A 21852-nucleotide genomic window follows, 5' to 3' on the forward strand; every position below is an offset into this window, starting at 1 on the left:
TTGATACTAAATGAATCTTTGTAGTGAATTATTAAGGGATGTTGTTTTTATGCATCAGAAAAGTTTTTCAGAGGGACTTGTCATCATGAATTGTTATCAATTGGGACAGGATTATCTTGTATTTTGTGGGATCTAATAAGACATAATTAAGAAACAAGCAGTTGCAGTGTATAATTGAATATAATAAAATCAGATTAAAAAGTGTAATGTAGATTTGGTTATGCTTTGAGTGAAGCCATATCTTAGGTGATTATATGGTGATACACATCTCAAACATTTAATGTGTGATTTTTTTTCCATGCAAACTCAGAATTATGAGGGTTTCTTTTTTTTTTTATAATTCATTGGAAGCATTTGTAGATGAATCATCATATACAAAGTGTTCTGCTTAGTAGAATAGGTTTTGACGACCCTGCTCAACTTGTTAGTGTTTATATAGTCTTGGTGATCTCTTCTCCTTAGTTTGGATTTGCACTCATACCTAGAACTTTTTTTTTTTTTGAGTGAGAACATGTGGGCAGGTACACGCGCACATGAGCAGGACGGCCCCCCCCCCCCGCGGGGGCAGACTCCCCGCTGAGCAGGGAGTCAGGACCCTGGGATCATGACCTGAGCCAAAGGTAGACCCATAACTGACTGAGCCACTCAGGTGCCCCTAGACCTGTCTTTAGTTCCACTTCTGACATGTTTCTGTCAGGCATTTCTTAGGTTGGCTGTTTCACGCTTTAAGGGAAAAGAAAATCTGACTCTCACACTTTGGAAATAAGGACTAAGTAGATCTAATAGTGTAATCTAAAAGCAGTTTGGTAAAGAAAATGGATTCACGTTTTCAAGAATCATGTATGCTCTAGACTTTTTGTTTCTGTGTTGGCATCAGTAACAAAAAGGAATATTCTAGAGAGCTCAATAAGCTAATAGATTTTTTCCTACTTGGAGTGATGGTCTGAAACTAGTTAACCCTTTTGTATTTGGGTTTAAAAATACTCAATTTTTGCCTTATGATAACGTGTTAGCATATTTTGTAAATAAGGAGGACTCCTTGTCTAGTGCTCTTTCCATTATGTGACTAAAAAAATTCATTAGAATTGCCCTAATGGGAGAAGGTGGTACTGGTTGAGAGGTTCAGGTGCCTGATGAGTAAAAATGCAGGGGCTTGGGGACCTCAGGTTTCAGTAAGAGGCCTATTCTGAGTATTTCCCAGAAAGGATATCACTGAGATTTGATTCCTACTGTAGATTGAGCTTTGTAGAGCTGTTAGTTTCCTGATAAGTGATTTTTGGATATGTGGGACCTTACTTAGTTTTTCTGGGTTGTTTGAAGGGATTTACAGTAATTGTTTTGTTAATCTTTATTATTCCTGGAGGAGAGGTCACTGGATACCAACAAGGAATGCCCTTAGTAGACAATTAAGCGTATTAACCGTTTTCAGATAGCATGACTTAATGGTAATTGTTCTGCAGGTGTCACCAATATTCAAGTGTATTACATTAAATATTTATTATAGTAGGTTAATTAGTTTAGTTATCTGAGGCTGTATTAGGCAGTTAATTCTTGAGGATTTGCTGAGAATCTGTGTTGCTCTGGCTAAGGGGAGTGACCAATAACATCTGCCTTGAGATTTTAGCCAAGCAAAATAATACTGCCTGTGTTTTATAGGGTGGTGTATAAGTCTGCTCGAGCTGCTGTAACAAAACCACAGGTTGGGTGGCTTAAACAGAAATCTATTTTCTCACTGTTCTGGAGGCTAGAAGTCCAAGATCAAGGTACCAGTCAGGGTTGGTTTCTGGCGAGGCCTTTCTTCTTGGCTTGTAGATGGCCACTTTCTTGCTGTGTCCTCAAATGGCCTTTCCTCTGTGAGTGCGTGGAGAGAAAGGGCTCTTTTAATGTCTCTTTCTCTGCTTATAAGGACAGCTATTGTATCTCATATGACCTCCTTTAGAGACCCTAATCTCCAAATAGTGACATTGGGGCTTAGTGCTTCAAAATAAATTTGGTAGTGGTAGGAGGGTGTCTTAGTGTATAACAGGTGGTACTCTGGAGACTCTCATTACTTTGTTAAAATACCCTAAAATGCTTCCAGAGTGACAGTCTGTCATTACCTATAGGTGATCTTGAGGCTCAGGCTAGAGCCCTGGACAGGTCGTTAATTTTTCACAATTGGTTGGCAGTCTTTCTACATGCTTTTCTGGCTTAAGATATTTGACAGTCCCCTACTAACCCTCTAATACCAAATACGTGTACTGTCGATGCCCTTCAAAGAATTGCTGTTGGGTCAGCTTGAACTATCAAAGGGCTTGCTGAGAAGAGGAAATTAATGAAACATGATTTGATCAATTTCATTCTATACTTTCCCCAAATTCCATTCTTAGATTAAAATGGGTCATTGGAAAGCTTCGTGCTTGGACTATGTTCAGAGTCACAGTCTCTTGGTCTGAGTTGTGTTTTAATGTTCTGTTCTGGAAGGAACTTACAGGAAATGACCATGTAAAATTTATAGTTTTTAGAAGGTGGTTGAGGTCCTTGTTCACTATATTGTATATTGTCTTCCTTATTTTTTTTAAGTGAAAGATTTCTCTTAGAATTTAGGAGTTGCTTAAAGTTTGCTTTCTCAACAGAGGAATTGGAATTCATCTTTTCGATAATGAGAATGATTTAACTGGCTACATTTCCCTTTTTGCATGGCTAGGAACCTCACAGTTAGATTGAGGGCTCATTTCCTATCAACTGTGTTTGCCCACATGTGCTGCGTACCTGTGTTCTACATTTGTATGACATCATTTTGTCCTGTATCTCCTTCACTTTCTCATTTGTATTACCTTCCTCATTTGTATTACCTTCATTTTTGTACAAATGGTCTCCGATCTTTTTTAGAAAGAGGTTGGATAGATGTAAAATGGAACTTGAAATATTGTTGAATATTTGCCATTCAGTATTCATTATTAAATACTGGTTGAAAGCTGTCATTCTTTTTTTTTTTTTAAGTTTTTATTTATTTTTCTTTTATTTCTCTATACCCAACGTGGGGTTCGAACTCACTACCCCAAGATCAAGAGTTGCATGCTCTTCCTGCGGAGCCAGCCAGGCGCCCTGAAAGCTGTTATTCTTTTTGCGTGGGTGCTGGTGGCATCAAAGAACACTTAACAGTAAAAGTCCACAAAGCTGTACCTGATCTGGCTCCCAGCTTCTTACCTGACCCCTCTCTATCACTGTCCCCTCTCTTGCTTCTCTGAAGCCACATTGACTTCCTTGCCATTCCTTGTACTTTGAACAGGCTAAACATACCCTGCTTCAGGGCCTGTGCATCTTCTGTTCTTTCTGGAATCTGCTTCCCCAGATAGTGCTGCCTCTCTCCTCTTCATTTTCTAGAAAGCTCTGTTCAAATGCCATCTTTATCTGAGTGGTTTTCTCTGGGCTCCTTTTGTTGTATACTCCCCCTCCTCCTCCCTGACTTCTGTGTTTCTTCCTGGCCGGCATGTGTTGTATATTTCTCTTGCATTTCCTGCTTCCCCCACTGGGATGTAAGCTTCCTGAGGGGAGGGATTGTTTTAATCCTGGCTGTATCTCTAGCTGCTTAGAACCTGCCTGCCAAGTACTAGGTGTCTAATAACTATTTGTTGAATGAACTCAGTAGGGTTGCTGTAACTATTATTTGTCCTTTCCTAGGTATTTTTGAACAGGCCTTGCTTTGTGTGAGATAATTTAGTAGCAATTGTTTCTTAAGGCAGAGGACTGCCCTCCGTGACCTCTTCAGAGCCTGCCTCTTGCTGCTGCTCATTATTTAGCTTTTCCTGAGCACTTTCAATGTGCCAGGCACCGTTAAGAATATAAAGAAAAGGGCTGACCTCAGTTCGTGAGTAAATATCTTCGGGAACTTTCGAATGGGGGTAGGCTTTGGGCTAACAATACTGTGATTCACAGATGATTTATTTGGTTCCTAATAACATGTCAGCGCACACATCAATGGCACTTTGTATTTTACCAGGCACATTCACCTACGTTGCCAGTCGCAACCACCTGGTGAGGCAGGTACTCTTACTATCCTGTCTGGTTGGCAAGGGAAGAAACAGACACAGAAGCTAAGTAACCTGCCCAAGGTTAAAGAGCTTGAAAGTGGCAAACACCTCATGGTTGACACATATGATGAGAGGAGTCAGAAACGTAATGTTATATTCCAGATTGGCAGCGTTTTAGATTCCTGTTCTTTTTGCATCCTCTCATTTGGTCTTTGACTGAAGGTTATTGTTTCTCCTGAGGGATGGGTTACCTTTGGGGTGGCTAACCTTATTTTCATAGGGGTGTGTGTGTGTGTGTGTGTGTGTGCGCGCGCGCGTGTGTGTTTTATTTGATCTTTTGTCTTTTTAAAGAGTAATATTGACTTTTGTGTGCTTTCCCCCTGTCTGGACTCCATTACTCTGTTAAGTCCAAAGTGAAGGCAAAATTGCTCCATAGAAGGAGTCAGTGATGGTGACTAGTTATTTTCCTTTCAAAACACTTGACCGGCTGGACTGAAATACAGAAGCTGGTGTAAAAAAGGGAAAGTGATAAGTTCAGTTTCAGATCTGTAGTTACTTACCTCGGGTTTAAGGCTTGTGAGTAAGGCTCGCTTGGAGCTGCTGGCTATGAATTCAGTAGAACCAAATGGCATGTGTGCCTACTAGGTGCTGTTAGCAGTAGCTTAACATGTGCACCATGGTCCTTTTAGCCCATTAGGTAAATAAATTCCTTCCTGGGGATTAATTAGTCATGGCTAAAGATGTAGTTCATCATGCAAAATGCCAGAGCTGTCTTAGTGAAAAATTCTTGGTAATCCAGAAATGTCTCTGTGTCTGGCTTAACTAGAATTTAGCATAGGTTTTCGTGTTCCTCCATGAACTTGGCAATAGTTTTTAAATCTTAATGGTTTTGAGATAGGAATGGAGAAAAAAATCTAAATGATTCAGTAACATGAATGCATTTTGGGGTGGCAACTTCAGATCGTTTCTCCTGTGCTCAAGGCTTTCAGTTCATGCTTCTTGTCCAGACTCAAGACTCTTAGAGCACTTAACAGCTTTTTTAGTACTGTCTACATCTCTACTCATCCACTCTTCTCATCACATGTGAGCTGTAGCTTGATGAGCTGAAGGCACAAGAAGTAGGAGTTCATACCATGCATAGTGGAAAAGGCATGGGCTTTGAAGTCAGGTATACGTAGCTTCAAGTCCAGGTCCCATGTTAGGTGTGTGTGTGGGTGAAAGTGACCTTACCTCTCTATTCCTCTGACTCCATCTCACCAGACTTTTTGAGGATTATCTGAGATTATGTGTGCAAAAGAACGACTGCATTCCCTGGCATATAATGGACACTAACTAATACCTTGTGCTTCGCTTTCATTCTCCCTTTCTCAAATGTAGGACCCAAGGATGCATGTACATTTCTGTATTTAGTTTGAAAATTTCCCAACAGATGAGTGAGAGCTGGCTTGTCAGCACTTACTGTCCGGGGGATCTTGGATAATTTTTGGAGTCGGTATTTACAAAAATGCGATGTAATTTTAGACCTGATTATTAAAAATGTAGTGCCTGTATTATAGGGTATAAAAATCTCTTCCTGTGTGGACTGGTCAGACCATATGAGGAGTGTGTTGTGTTCAGTTCTAGTACTACACAGGGGAAGTGTGGGGAAGCTTTTAAGGGCCACACTGCTCAGGTTTGAGGCCTGGCTCTGCTACTTAAAATTTCTGTGCCTCTAATACCCAACTCCGTTTCCTATCTGTAATAAGGGAGGTAATAAAGGTACCTACCTCCTAGGGTTGTTGTCAGGAATAAATGAATTATTAGGCATAAACCACTTAGATTAGCGTCGGGCAAACAGTAAGTTCTATGTGAGTGTTAACCGTTTTGGAAGGGACTTCAGGGGAAGTCCACAAGGATGGTGGGCCGTGTGGGAACCATGTTGTGGGAGAAACAGTTGAAGCAGTTAGAGATGTTTAACCTGAGAAAGAAGTACTGAGAGCCCTTTATCATTTAAAGAGAAATTGTATGGAAGAAGGGATAGACTCATGTAACCGAAAAAAGGTGCAACTTGGATCAATGGGTAGAAAGTATAAAGAGCCTGATTTTATTTTAATGAAAGGCTTTGAGAGCTGTTCACAATTGCAGTGAATGGCTTTGCGAACTAGTGAGCTTTCCATCTCACAGAGGCTTATTAGAAGGCTGGGGAGAGGTTCCTGACCTGGCTGGCGAGGTGAGCTAGATGACAGGTGTTCTCTTATACCTGGCTCTCAGTTCAGGTCAAGTGACTGGCTTAAAGTAAGATAATTCCACATTGAAATTTGCTGTGTTTTGGTAGCAGGCATGGATACTTTCTCCCTAGACTTCTAGTTTGCTTTTATGGTGTATTGTTCATTTATGGTGCCAATATTTATTGTGGGAGACATTTCGTTTCTGGTCTCAATTTTGCAGAAAAGAAAACAGAGGTCAGGGATAATGCCTGCTATTGCTTGACACCATGGAGTCCCTGAAGGAACCCAGGGAATTATGGTTCATTATTGTTGGGAGAGCCATTCTCCTTGGGAGTGCTATTTGAAGTTCTTCTGAGCAAAGCACCGACTGCCCTTTGTTTTAGACGGTCTTGTCAAGGATATGTATTTGGATGTTTGGAGGATAGAGATGATGTCTCCCTGTAGAAGAATGGGCAGGCATGTGTCCTGTCCAGTATAAAAGATGGAGTTTTCCACATTCAGGTTCCTCTCTAGTCACTCACAGCATGTACAGGCATAAAGTTGGGTCAAGTTGCCTAACCCTCATGGGACTTGGGGCCAAGGTGAGGGGCTACTGCAGATATGCCGGTGCCCTTGCCTCATGCTGTGCTGTGAGTAAGAAAGTCCTTTGTTTCTGACCCACGAGTTTTGTGTCTTCTGGCAGCATCCATGAAACTCTGGCAGGCTTACTTGTTAGCTTGTGAGTAGGATGCAAATCTCAGACTCTCTACAGTTATTGACGTTGAGGAGTAAGGTGAGTCAGAGAGGTTAAATCTCATGCCCAGTGCCCAATGATCTAGCGTTTGGGGGGGGGGGGTGATAGAATTTGAATCTTTGTCTCCAGAGGATGTCCTTTGCATGACGTTGTGGAACACTGCTATTGCCCTTGTGGCTCTGACTGCTAGAGCAGTCTGCACCAACCACCACCATTCGTTGAGTGCTGATGATCTCCCAGGCCTTGTTGGATCTCCTTTAATTCTCACCCACGGCCCTATAAGGAAGGTATCCTTATTCTCTGCGTTTTGTAGATGAGCAAAATGAGATGGGGCGCCTGGGTGGTTCAGTCGGTTAAGTGTCTGCCTTCGGCCCGGGTCATTATCTCACGGTCCTGGGATCGAGTCCTGCATTGGGCTCCCTGCCCAGCAGGGAGTCTGCTTTTCTCTGTCTCTGCTCATGCTCTCTCTCTGTCTCTCTCAAATAAATAAATAAATAAATAAAATCTTTTAAAAAAAATGCGATGCCATGACCAAGGTCATAGAGGTCGTAAGTGATGGAGTCAGGATTCAAAACGTAGAGGGAGGATGCTAACAGGATCACTCCTAAGGGCTGTCGGGAGGATTCAGCATACGTTCTATAGAGTGCACAGCACTGCTGGTTTCTGGCAGCTGTGGTAAGCCTCTCTCAATATTTGTGGCTATTTTTGCTATCAGTAACCTTGTTGCCTTCCTTTTCTGTAATTAAAAAAAAAAAAAAGGATGATTTTGTTCTCTATTTCCAACTAAAGGCAAACTGTCATTCAGCCCAGGTTACATTAAGAGGATGAAATTAAAGGGGCACAAACCTGGCATAGGCTCTTTCCTTATACAAATATTTTCTCTAAAAATGAAACTAGGAGCTAAAACCCCCTATAGGCCCAATTTACTCTCTAATCTTCATTTTAGTAACCCTTTCTATTTCATAAATAACTCCTAATGCGGCAGTAATGTGTTACAGTGACAGCTGATGCCTGAGAAGCTGTCCTCTCTGGGCCTGACATTTTCTTTAATGGTAATTCTTCTAGTTAATGTAAACAACGTGAGATGTGTGGCATGTTTCCTTCCACAAATGGTGTTGGAGAGGAAATCCAAGCATTGTAAAGGCGGCAGACTGATCCGGTGTAGCTTTGACAAATCCGTGGCTGTTTGCTGTTAGAAGGGGAAATCAGAGCTAAATACCTGGGAACTCTTCCCTTTGGGACAGTTGATAAATTGGAGGCATTTTCTGATCGTGCTTTAGATTAACAGCCTGGGAGGTTTCAGATTTAAAGAGCAAAGTTATGTATCATAGAAACAATAGAAAGGCGTGCTTAGCTCCCTGTACCCAAATACTGCAAGTGAAAATTGGTAGCTCCATCTTTGAAACCATATTCCTCCTAGGTCCTCCACTCTGATTTATTTTATTAGCCAAATACTTGTGCAGTGTTTTCTATCTGAAAGTAATCTTGGAGGTAGGTTGTCTGATGTCAGATCACCAGTTGACAGAGGAGGACACAGGATCTGGCATGATAAAGGCCTTCCTTCAAGTCTCGGGGTTCCTAGTATTTTGCCTTCCTGAGTGTATCCCACAACCCTTAGAGGCTTTGCACTTCCCTTCATTATATTTCTTGTCCTGTCCCCCCCCCCCCACCATTTCCTGCTAGAACTGGTCTCTTGGCATCCCTAACACATTTATGAAATTCTTTTTAGAGATTAGATTGATGTCAAAGACTGGCCTGCTGAATCTCTCTCTAAATTGAGAAGGAAGTTTTATATATGATGTGGCTCATGAATTAAGATCTCTTGCTCTAAATGACAGTTGGGGAGAAAACTGTTATACAGTATTTTGCTTGTGAATATCTGGAAGTAGGTATGTGATTGATTCACTGATAGACCATCTCTGAAAGCAGTTCTAATGATGGACTTATAATTGATTGCATCCATCATCAAAAGCCTAAACTACCCCCTCCCTAAATTAAAGATAAATGAAATAAGCTATGCTGAATGTATATAAGCTGACAAATCTGAGGGAATTTAATGAAACTCTAAATTACTGCAGCCAACAGATAAGAGAAAAAGGTTCCTTTGTTACCGGTTAGAACACTAAAAAAAAAAAGAAATCCAAAAAAGATAATAAAAGAAAGAATCTGTGGCCCATGTATCAAACTAAGTTATTGAAAGACTTTTTTTTTTTTAAGATTTTATTTATTTGACAGAGAGACAGCAAGAGAGGGAACATAGCAGGGGGAGTGGGAGAGGGAGAGGGAAAAGCAGACTCCCCGTTGAGCAGGGAGCCCGATGCGGGGCTCAATCCCAAGACCTGGGATCATGACCTGAGCCGAAGGCAGATGCTTAACGACTGAGCCACCCAGATGCCCTTTGAAAGACTTTTAATAAGTGTGTCTGTCTCATTCCCTGGTTATTGTTGACTCATATCAATCTTGTTAGTGCTCTTGGATGAATAGTAAAAGTAGGGATTGTCTTGTAGTAAAGCTTGTATTAGTGCTGTTGTGACATATTTTAGAATTGATGTGACCTTATTTCCAGGCTGCTGGGGGCTCTGTACCAAATTTAGTTCATTTAAATGAGCTATTTGGAATGCAGTTCCTCATGTATGAGTAATTTTATCAGTTAGTACACTTTTAGCTTTATATAAAAGACCCAACTGAGGGTGACTTAAGCAGTGGGTATTTGTGATCACCCCTAACAAGAAGTCCTGAGGGAAAGCAGCAGGGTTGGCTGCTCTGGGGGCCCAGTGATTTCAGTGCAGTAGCTTGGCATTTCTCTTGGCTTTCCCTTACGTGATTGTAAGGGGGGGTGAAATATTTGAGTATCTTAGCTTTGTTTAACAATACCCAGTGTCCAGGGGTGGGGGTGGGGGGTGGAAAACCCAATATCCAGCTTCCTGTTAATCTTGCAAGAAAACTACTCCGAGAAGTCTTTAGGTCTCATTGGTCAGACTTATCACTGATAAGGTGAATGGAATTCCTGGGATTCACTCAAGCTAAGTCAGGACCTGACCAGACTCTCGCAGAGTTCACGCTGCCTGCTATCTAATTAAGATTCGTGTGCCAAGGAGAGTGGAGGGAAAGGCTTCTTGGATAGGCAACCAACAAATCCACTTAGATGGGCTCTTGCAGTTTACTAGGAAGGCGGCTTCAGTATTTTGTTAGTCACTTGTTCCATTTCCTCCCTACTTAGTGAGGTGAATGGGCTCGTGTATTAACTCCTCTTTTACTTTTTTTGCTTTTAAATTTGATTGAGCTTGATACAGTCTCTGTCTTCACCAGGACCCTGTCTACCAGTGATGATGTGGAAGACCGAGAGAATGAGAAGGGGCGCCTCGAAGAAGCCTATGAGAAGTGCGACCATGACCTGGATGAGTTGATTGTGCAGCACTACACGGAATTGACGACAGCCATTCGCACGTACCAGAGCATCACAGAGCGCATTACCAACTCCCGAAATAAGATAAAGCAGGTGGGCCTCCTTTTCCTCTTGTGGTTGTTACCCCTGCCGTTAGGCCAGGGCTTGTAGCGTGTAGAGGTGCCATGATAGCGGTGAGCGGCCTTCAGAGGGACTCATAACGACACTTTCTGGGGGCTTGGCAGTGTCTGGAAAGCCTGGCTGAAGAGGATCACGGAGGGCATCGTAGGCTTGCCTCCTCCCTGTGTCTTATCCTTGGCTTCTGCTGCTACTTCTCGTAGCGGTGGGAAGGGATGTGGGGGAGGTGGCCCCAACGGGAGGACATTGGAAAGGGGAGCTGTTCCAGGACTCCAGGGCCTCTTACTATTAGAGGCCCCCATTTCTGTGTATCCAGTGTATTTCATACGCTCCTGTCACACATTGTGCACGTGTGTGTGTCTCTCTGTGTGTGTGTATTGCTGTAACAGTTGAAACATTTTTTGAAATTTCAGCTTTGAGTATGTCCCCTCGTTTGAAGTTGGTTGTGACTTCTCTGCAGTGATTAGACATTCTAGGTAATGATTTTGACAAGGAAATCCAACTTACAAATTACCGAATCATTTATGAATACTGAAATTCTTGAATGCCCTTCCTTAGTTGTGACAAGCATGCAGTAACTTGTTTTGTTATTTTCCTATATTTTGCAGCGATTTCTTGTTCATTCTTTGTTTCTTCCTCTCTTTCTGCTTCTTGCCCGCTTTCTCTTCCTGCCCACCTCCTTTTGTAGTGGATCCTTGAAAAGCTCTTGGTTCTTGGCTACCATGTTTTTACTGCCTAAAGGACAAAGTAGGTTCATAAGGGGTATTTTTGTATTTGGTGAAGGGATGAACTGACCGTTGGGGGCCGTCGCATCATAGTCCTGGGGTCTCTGGCTGTTGTGTTTGGAAGATCAGTCCTTTAATTCCTTTTCGTACCACTCTGCTCACAGTAATTGCTACCACTTAGCACTGCTGCTTTGCCAGGCACGACTGTTCCTCACTCAACAGATTTAGGATTTGGATGCTAGTCTCCCTAACTCTAAGCTCCTCGCTGTGGGTTTTCAGACCTATTTTAGGCAGTAACCGCCCTTCTGAAAATGAGCTATCTCCCCGACATCCTAGTTGCCTCTTGTGTGGGGTTGGGGTGAGAGACGCAGAGCCTCATGCTTGGTCCCCTCCTTGAAACTCTGCAGCTGCCCCTCCAGCACCTCTGTGTGGCCATGGGGCCGCACAGACCATTAGAAACGCCCTGGCTGCGCTGTGGATCGGGAACTCCCGGGACCGCACCTGCCCGGTAACAGCTATGCTCACAGCTTTCCCACGTGTTCTCTTGTCTGTCTTCTAGACCTTACCTGACAATCTTCTAAGCAGATACTTAAATTATTCTTTGAAAAATGCTGTTGACACATGAGTTTCAGCCTCTAAGAGGACCGTTTGAGAATCAGCAAGCTCTTAACCTTTTTTGAAGCAATTTGATGACCTCTTTACATTGTAGAATTAACTGGGCATTTTCAAAAGGAATACTATAATTCTTTGCCTTTACAGTTGGTGAGTTCATCCTGTGGATTTATCTGTGAAACTAGGTAAAGCTAGAGATCAGTTCAGAGTCAACTGTAGTCCATTTTGACCCAATATACTAAGCTCAAGAGGAGTCAGAAAATGAATGTCTACTGCTGCTGACCTGGCTTTGCCCCGGGTAATCACAGAAAGGGTGAAGGTTTGGTATTTCTCTTTTCTGATTAGTCCGCTTGGCTGAAAGGACTTTGTCCTGATGTCAAGGGAAGCCTGTAGTGGTTTCTGCTTTGACTCCCTATCACTTGGAGTCGATAGCCTCTTTGCCCAGAGAGTGTTGGCTGGTATTGAAAAAGAGTCTGTTCTTGATCATTTCACATCTGTTTTAGCAGCCACAGTCTGTTCGCTGTCCTCATTTTTAATTACGCTAGAATTTTGAGCAAAAGAAAACAAAAAGAAAACTTTGTGTTTATTACATCAGACAGTTGTCAAAGTCAATTTCACCTAATTCTGTTACGAATTAGCTCAATATTGGGAAGAGAAAGGGCTAAAGCTCCTTTCAAAAAAGCCTCTAATAATTGATAAATGGGAGAAGAAAAATGTTGGAGGAAAAATGAAAGTGAATTTATTTTTATTGTATAAATGGACAGTTTTGTACTGCGAAAGGCCATTTCTTATCACCAAGGAAACACTGATGTTTTCTTACTTGTCTTTCCCTATCATTTTTGGTTTTTAATTGCACTTTGGATTATATACAAAATATAGGTGTGTATAGTTATGCATATTTTAAAATAGAAATGGGGATGATTGAATCATCATGGGGCTATATTATTTCACATCCAGCAAGATAGTGAGAATGTGCAGATGTGAGTCGAAATTTTCTTTCTGCTCTCTGCCAAAAGAATGTAATGAGGATTCATTCAACAAATATCTGTGGAATGCTAGCCATGTGCCTGGTTCTGTTTTCATTGCTGGGGTTGTACCCACGGAAAACACCTATCCCTGTCCTCATGGAACTGATGTAAACAAAGTAGGTGATATTTAACCACACGGATTGAGTCTCTGTGTGAAGTGTCTGTTTTGTGCTGAGCATTGCTCGAGGCTCTGGGGTATAGAAGTGAATAAAACAAATTCTTGGCCTTGTGGAGTTTACATTCTGGTTTATATTCTAGTCAAGGGAAACCCACTATAAATTAGTACAATGTGGTAATAACAGATGGTAAGAAGTGCTGTGCCTTCCAAACCAAAAGCAAGGAAGGGAGAATCGCGAGTTGCTGCTTAAATGGATTGGTCAGGGAAGGCTTGACTGAGGTGACGTTTGAGCCAGCACTTGAAGGAAGTGAGGGAGAGTCAAGAGTAGCTCCTCAGGAAGAAGGAATGGCAGGTGCAGAAAGGTCCTAAAGCAAGAACATGACTGGAATTTGGGGGAAGCAGCAAGGAGGCCAGTGGGGCTGGAGCAAAATGGGATGGGGAAAGGGGAGAGTGGCTGGAGAGACAGCTGGTGGATGAGGTGCAGTGTGGTGGGTCAGGTCACATGGGGGTTTGGTGACTGTAAGGACTTGTTTCATAACTCAAGTATGGTGGGAATCCGTTGTAATAAGCTTTTGAACACAAGAATGGCATGATACAACATTTTAAAAGGCCTACTCTAGCTGCTATACTGAGTAGATTTTAGTGGGGACCAAGGCAGATGAAGACGTTCATGTTTATGCGTTTAGAGCTTGAGAACACAGAACTGTTGACATTTCCCATTATGATAATAGTTTCATATATGGATTTACATTGGTAGAATCTAAGTCCTTGGGGATAATGAGATGACAGATAGAGTTGACTCTTTTCCCAGATAGGTCTGTTGGGAATTTTTTTCTAGATTAAAAAAAATAGATGTAAATAAAAGTGTGTATGATTGATCAGGTCAAGTAATGTGGATAATCGGAATACTTAGGCTATCCTATTACTGTTGAATACATATCGATATCAGTCAGAATGCCATGTTACTGCACTAGAAAACCTCAGAATCCATAGGTTCTGCCAGTCTCCTAATAATGACTGTTAGAGCAGCACCACCAAAATAGATGGATATGAATGGGTACAAGCTGGGGACTTGGGTGGCACAGGTCATACTTGCTGGTCTTTGAATTGGCGTGTTTGCTCTGTGCTGTAGGGGGTGGATGAGAGGACGTCAGGTTTCTTTAAAGACACTAAGTAACTGTCTCGTGTTTATCCCAGGAGCTGGTAGGTTGAAGGGAAAACATACTTGTCTCTGTTGTGAAGAATGTGCGCACTTTACATTTCACCCCAATTTCAGCTGCCCCGTTGGTACTAGATCAAGCCCTTAACTCATTTTTTTTTTTTTTTTTGCCTGTAATTAGAAATAACTATATGTGATTATTCAAATGAAGTTGTTAAGGGCTTAATCCTTGAGTAGTGCAACATTCATTACTTAACATTTAAAATAATTTTGTGGCTTTTATATGAAAATATGCCTTGAGAGACAGAATAAGAACAAAGAATAACCTTAATACAAAAAAATGTCACAGTAGAGCAACGTGGATGTGGTAGGAAATTATTTACAGCCCAGATGTAAGATGGAAAAATCCTGGCTGCTTCTATGAGAAAGGGAGAAAAGCCTAGAAAGGGACATGCTAAACAGTGGGCAATAATGTGGTAGCATGATTTAAAATCTAGGCAGTAGAGTGCATGAAGGCAGTCACAAGAACTATGAGGTAGTGTTTCCATTAAATTTAACTGTATCCATATTTGTGTACTATATGCAACTTAAAGAAGTATTGCCCTTGGAAAGGGTTCAGTGGAGCCTCTCAGACAATTTAAGACCTTAGAATGGCAGCTAAAAAAACAAAAACAAAACAAAAACAAAACGAAGGGAACAAAAGCGTGGGAATAAAAGTTTGAGGGTAATTTAAAAGTGATCGGTTGTTCTAAAGGGCTTTAAAACAGAACAGTGAGTAGTGTTTCTGCACATCATTCCTTCCAAGCACTTTGTATAAGACTTTGGAAAAAAATGGGTTTGGACACATGTCAGGAGAATACCCATGAACATGTTTGTATATAGATTTATTTTTAACTACAGAAGAGAAAATAAATTTTGTACTTTTAGAATTAAGAATAACGTTGACTGTTATGTTAATTTCATTTACCATCCCTTGCTTATGGGGAACTTTGTAGACTATTTCTAGTCTGTAGTTTCAGTGGGGTGCTTGCATATCTGTTGTGCCTTATTACAGATACTATGCACGCCCAAAGGCATTCCCTCCGCCCATTATCCTTGAACAAAATCAGAAAAGCTTTGAATATGATGACGTGAAGCCTGGATCCATCAGCCTCTCTTACATATATCTGTTCCTCTTCTCACAAAGGCGACCACGTTGTTACTCGGAGGCCCTGGGTCGTTTTCCTCTCTCTATCGGCCCCAAGGCAAGGTTGCAGATAGCTCTTTTTCTCTGCTTTCTGTATCATCTTGCATACCCCCCTCGCAATAACCTCTTGGGACCTGTTAACCTTATTTTCTCTTTTTCTAATAGGCTTTAATTAGACTGGCTGGAGGTGCTTGTATATTGAAACTGAAATTCTTGCTGTGGCTGCATGGGTGGTTAGGAGCAACTGTGAAGTTACTAGAAGTCTAAGGAAGCAAAGGAAACGTGTTTGAAGAAGGATTTCTTACTTGGGTTTCGATGTCTTGATTTGAATAGCTTGACTCTATGGATTTATTTTAGGAACAAACAGTAACATAAGTTTTCAATCTTAATGATCCTGATAAATTCAGTAGAATGGAATTAAAATGCTGTCACCACATCGAGAAATAAAAGTTTGAATGTAACTTGCTACCGTTCTCACATTTTAGATGTTGTTATTCATTGATGGCTACAGTGCGGTTTCTCTCTTCCCTGTATAAAAAGCATTTATTGAGCTATAATTTACCTGCAATAGAAGCAGTATTTTTGAGTATAGTTCAATGAGTTTTGGCAAATGTACATATCCTTGAATGTATTCCCATCTACCCCAGAGAGTTCCCCCCTGCTTCCTTGGAGTCAAAATTCTGTGTTCCCCCTCCCTCCTGCCTACCCCCCCCCCACATCCTGCTTCAAACAACTGCTGATTTGAATCCCATCACTATAGATTATTTTAAAAAATTTTTCATGTTCTAGAACTATAAAGTATGTACTTTTTTGTACCTGGCTTCATTTGTTCAGCAAAATGTTTCTGAGATTCTTAGTATTTCTTCTCTTTTATTGCTGAATAGTATTCCTCCTGCTGCTCAAGTTTTAAAATAACATTTCTTCATAACTGTGACTTTCTAATCAAAAAGTTGAAGCCCCAGGGCAATCTAATATTAAAAGTTCTTGTAGCTTCTTATGTCTGCAGCTTTGGCTAATAACTTAGTTTAGGGAATAATTTTGGTGATGTTCATTTTCCACACAACCTGATGCCATCCCCCTCACCCCTAAACACAGACAGAAATTCTACCTTCCTTTTCAGTTTTCCTCCACGTTAGTAGGCAAAAAGGAGAAGTGAGCTGACTACATAGTATACATCCTAGTGTGAAATGCCAGAACGGTCTTTTTTTCCAATCAGAAAGGAGTTTGCCAAGCTCTACTGACACTCATTAAGTTTATCCCTCCCTCTCTTGATCAAGAGCCTAGTTGGGTGTTGCATGACATAAACTTTATTTTTAACAATTTCTATAGTAAGCATTAAACAAAAGAAAAATCTGAGAATTGCAGAACCAAGGTGAGAGGAGTAGAATATCAGAAATCAAATTCTAACAGATTTTAACTAAGGTTTAGGAGAGAATGGATTTAATAGCTGGAGTTCCTAGCCCAGAGACCAAGAACTCCCAAGAGGATCTGGGAACAGTAGCCTTGAGAAATATGTTTAAAAAGTCCGATAGTGGTCATTAAGAGATACACAAGTTGTAGGGATGAAGAGTAGAGCATGGGGAATATAGTCAATAATATTGTAACAACTTTGTATGGTGACAGATGACTGCATTTAATCGTGGTGAGCATTTTATAATGTATATGATTGTCCTATCACTGTGTTGTATACCTGAAACCAATACTATATGTCAACTATACTTCAATTAAAAATTTAAATAAAGTCAAAACTGTAAGTGGTGACAAAAACCAGTACTTCCTACCTCATCCTTCCGCAGTCCCAACTGCCAAACTTCAGAGGCACTGACTTTTACTCTTAGTAAAATGCTTGTACTGTTCTTGATTTTTCTATTTTAGACATGGTGTAGGAGCTTCCAGCTATGGAAGATGAGGATTTAGGTCCCTCTCCCACTCTTTCCCCTACCCCACTTCATCTTCTTCCCTCAACCTCGGTCTCTCTGGTTGTATCCTAGTTTTTGGTTAAATAGATAGCGCTTATTTTATTAAGACTACATAAATATTTACCTCTAAGCCATCCAGCATACTATTTGTGCTTCTGCAATTTCATTGCTGCTGTTTTCCTTGCAAGTACTGATTGAATGTTCCTATCGCCTTTCTGCTGCATCGGTTTTCCCCTTTCCTGGATCCCGTGTTTCCTATCTTCTGTTTTTCTCTTGTGGTGATGGAGCGCGTTCTTTACTAGCTTGCTAAGATACGGTGCCTCTAAGGTTTGTTTGTTTGTTTATTTTTGAGAGTTATATATCTGAAAATGTCTTTATTATACTTGTATTATACCTCATACTTGATCGATAGTTTTTCTGGGAAATAATTCTCTCTTAGGATTTTGAAGCTGTATTATTCCTTTGTCTTGTGGCTTTTAGTGTTGCTGTTGAGAAAAGTCTGATGCATTCTGATTCACAGCTCTTTGTATGGATTTTGTCCCTCCCCCCACCCCCCTTGAAAGCTTTTAAGATTGTCTCTTTATCCCTGTGTTCTCACGTGTCAGGATAATGTGCCCTGGCTTGGGTCTTTTCTCCATTTTCTTGAACACTTGATGTGCTTTTTCAATCTAAAAACACATGTCTTCTGGGACATTTTCTTTTATTATTTTATTGGTATTTTTCTCCACTCCATTTGTCTCATTTTTCCTCCCCTAGAACTCCTCTATTTGGCAAATAGTGGACTTCTTGGATCAATCCCCTCATTTTCTTTTATCTTCTCTCTCTTGTTTTTGTTTTATTCTCTGGCGATTTCCTCAAGGGTAGCTTCTAGCCTTTATGTTGGATTTTTTTTCCTATCCTATTTTAATTTCCAAGAGTAGTTTTGATTGTTTTTTTTTTTAATAGCATCCTATTCTTGTTTCATTGATGTAGTGCTTTCTCCTATTTTTCCTAAGGATATTAATTATAGTTTTTTTTTTAAAGATTTTATTTATTTATTTGAGAGAGAGAGAGAGAGAGAAACAGCGTGAGAGGGGAGAAAGTCAGAGGGAGAGGCAGGCTCCACGCTGAGCCGGGAGCCCGACGCAGGACTCGATCCCAGGACTCCGGGATCATGACCTGAGCCGAAGGCAGTTGCTTAACCAACTGAGCCACCCAGGCGCCCCTATTAATTATAGTTTTAAAAAACTTCTGTTTCCTGCATAGTGCTTGTCCCATCCCTCCCCCCCCCCCCCCCCCCGCCCCGCACTTTTTTCTCTTTGTTTGTTTTGATGCCTGACTTTGCCGATTCCAGGCTTTCCTTGGCTGTCTGGTGATCCTTGGCTAACCATCTGGAAGAGGGGGGCGGTACGAAGCTGACTGGGAGCTCAGAGCGTGTTGTGGGCCTTGTCTGGTGATGAGTGGGCAGGGACCCAGCAGTTTCCTTGGTGAAACCTCAGATGCCACTAACTCTAGGACTTTTTGCCTGGTCACCTTTCCCAGGGAAAGCCCTACATTTCCTGTGTTGGAGCTAAAAATCAAGCTGAGTACATTTAGAGGCAACCCTAGCGGGAGGCTGAGGGTCTAAAGGGGACTGAAGGTTTTACTGTTTCACAGGCCCGCTTTGATCTCATCCTTGTGTTTGCTGCCCCGTGCCTCACACTCTCCCCTCAGCCCGGATCCTTTCTGATCTTCAGTTCCTAAACCTTCTATTTGGCCAGTGTTTGGGGGGAGGGAATTAATTTCCCATCTCTGTGGTTTGATGAGGATCCAGGGCTCCAAATACACCTTATGGAAGGTGTGAGCCCTGTATTCCTGCCTTCAGTGTTCTTGGTGTCCTCCTGTCAGTGGTAGCAAACCCCACTTCATGCTGAGACTTCCAGATTGCTGTCCTCTGCTAAATTACCCATGTTCCGCTTTCTTGCCGACTTCAAAGGTTTTGTTACCATCTCTTAGATGCCATTCTCTCCTCTCTGTTCTCTTTTCTAGGTGCTTTATGCTTAGCAGAACTTTTTTTTTTTTTTTTTTATTCACTTTGGGAGTGCAGGAAGGAATGGAGGTAATTAGGACCATCTTCAATAGATTTTCAAAGGGGTCCGTGACTCCCCCCAAAGCTAGTAATCATTCCATTGTGCTTATCAAGAGAGATTACAAAGTCTCCTTAGTTAGGCTTCTTTTTACATTGGAGAGTTTCTTAAAAGTAGGATTAGGTATTGCCTTAAAGTTATAGCAATAGAGTAGATGCTTTCTTAAGAAATGTTCTGATCTTAGCATTCAATCTTTATATTTTCCATGTGTGTTGGAAAACTGCTGAAATTTATTTTCATAATCACCAGAAGCATAATATTTGTGAGTCTGTGCACCACCACACCAAATCTTGTAGAAGAAAGATTTTCAATGGTCAAAAACATGGTAGACTTCCTAGGGTAATGGAAATGTCCTATATTTGATGGTTTGGATTATATAGATGTCTTACATTTGCTAAGATTCATCAGCTGGCATACCTGACATGTATTCATAAACTTTACCTAAAACAAAACACAAAATAGCTACTCTCTTTCTCTTAAAAAAAAAAAATAGGGGGTTGTGCCTGGGTGGCTCAGTTGGTTAAGCATCCTACTTCTTGATTTTGGCTCATGTTGTGATCTCAGGGTAGTGAGATTGAGCCCTGGGCATAGAGCCTGATTAAGATTCTGGGCATGGAGCCTGCTTAAGATTCTTGCTTTCCCTGTCCCCTGCCACACCCCCCCTTCTCTCTCTGTAAAAACAAAAAAACCCCATAAACAAATACTAAATTCTAATTGAAATAAAAATACATGTAAGGAATGTCAAAAGTATATGAGAGTAGCTCTGTGAATTGTGAAAGGTCATGATTCTTTTTATTTCATGTCATAAAAATTGAAAAGTCTTAATTATGAATATGAAAATGTGCTCCTCAGATTCATTATGACTACCCCTCCCCGCTCCTCCTCCTCCTGTTTTGTCGAGTTATGCCCCACCGGTCACCAAACTGCAGATCTATGAGAATGTTTGAAACTATCTTATTTAATATCTAAAAATCCTTGGTATGTCCCAGTTCCTCTTATTTTGAGATTATCTCTAAATGTGTCTACTCTTTTCTGGAAAGTGGGCTTATGTTCATGTCATTTGAGATGAAGGTACAGTTCCTTGGCTCTACACTTGAGCTGACTTATAGATGTAGGATCGTCCAAGTGACTTATCAGCTGAATAAGAAAATGCAGAGAAGAACGGGCAAGGAATAAGAGCATGGGCTCTTCTCTTTTAGTCATTCTCTTTTAGATACTTTAACATCAGTGGGTAGATATTTTAACATATTTTCAGAGCTCTCTGTGTCCTAAGTCCCTTTTTCTAGATTGACTCAAAGGTAGGTTAGGAGCAGTTTACTCATTTCACAGGAGAGCAAAATACACACAGAGGTGGAGACCCGTCCAGGTGATTCAGTGTCAGGACCAGGATTAGAATTTTGCAAGCCAACCAACCATGGGAATAAGTGGGAGGGGGAGTGAGGAACGGTTTACTTCTAGTGACACTAACGAAGACAACTAACTAGATTACAGGTTTAGGATGGCAAGACTTTGGACTGACTTAAGATCGAATCTGTTTTATTGTAGGTAAAAGAGAATCTGCTCTCGTGCAAGATGCTGTTGCACTGCAAAAGGGATGAGCTTCGGAAATTGTGGATTGAAGGAATTGAACATAAGCATGTCCTGAACCTGCTGGACGAGATTGAGAATATCAAGCAAGTGCCTCAAAAGCTGGAACAGTGCATGGCGAGCAAGCACTATCTCAATGCCACGGACATGCTGGTGAGAGGTCATTTCCACTCAGCTGGGGGAGCCCTCGCTCTTGTTCCCGGAATGCTAGCTTTTGTGGAGCACATTACAAACTGCCCTCTTGGGGTTCACGAGCCCTTGCAGGTGAAGCCTCACGGGCTCCCTTCCTAGTTCCAGTGTTGGAAATGGTAGGCGATTATTTATGTATTGTCTGCCTTTGGAACAATGGCAAGTCATATAATGGTAAAAAAAAAAAAAACCCAGTACCTCAGTCACTTTGGCATGGTAATGAGAGGTGTTTGAGTTTCCGAGGAAGATGGCTAATGAGTGCCATTTTATTTTATTTATTTACTGATTTTTTTTTTTTTTTTTAAAGGAGGCTCCATGCCCAGTGTGGGGCTTGAACTCACAACCCTGAGATCAAGAGCTGTGTGCTTTACTGACTGAGCCAGCTAGGCTCCCCTAATGAATCCCATTTTAAAGAATGAAATCTGCATGAGAGACAACTTTAGGAGGTTGATAGACTTGATGTTCCTCAAGTTCTTTGAAGGGATTGTTATGTGAGGGCTTGGGTTTTTTTTTCCTTTAAATTGATGAGAAAGAAAATGATTCTGGAGCAATAATTCTGGAAGGGACTTTGTTAAGCAAGAGTACTCTGCAGCCTGGCCTTTAGCCTCAGGCCATTCTGTTACTTTTATTTTTATTTATTTATTTATTTATTTATTTATTTATTTATTTATTTTTTATTATTATGTTATGTTACTCACCATACATTACATCATTAGTTTTTGATGATACTTTTATTTTTTTAACGAAA

General features: G+C 41.2%; 1 protein-coding gene across 2 annotated transcripts in view; it reads left to right on the forward strand.

Annotated features, from left to right (window-relative positions):
* EXOC4 (exocyst complex component 4) overlaps positions 1-21852 on the forward strand; it is a 721833-nt gene that overhangs the window by 19288 nt on the left and 680693 nt on the right. For both annotated transcript variants that reach the window (XM_028106413.2, XM_028106414.2), the window contains exons 2-3: positions 10263-10452; positions 20874-21068. In XM_028106413.2, the coding sequence (XP_027962214.1) occupies positions 10263-10452; positions 20874-21068 (385 nt within the window). The remainder of the gene's footprint in view (positions 1-10262; positions 10453-20873; positions 21069-21852) is intronic.

This window comes from Eumetopias jubatus, unplaced genomic scaffold (genome assembly GCF_037043125.1).
Source record: "Eumetopias jubatus isolate StellerSeaLion01/CBP00866 unplaced genomic scaffold, mEumJub1_p1.0 scaffold_14, whole genome shotgun sequence".
In the NCBI taxonomy this organism is placed as follows: Eukaryota; Metazoa; Chordata; class Mammalia; order Carnivora; family Otariidae; genus Eumetopias; species Eumetopias jubatus.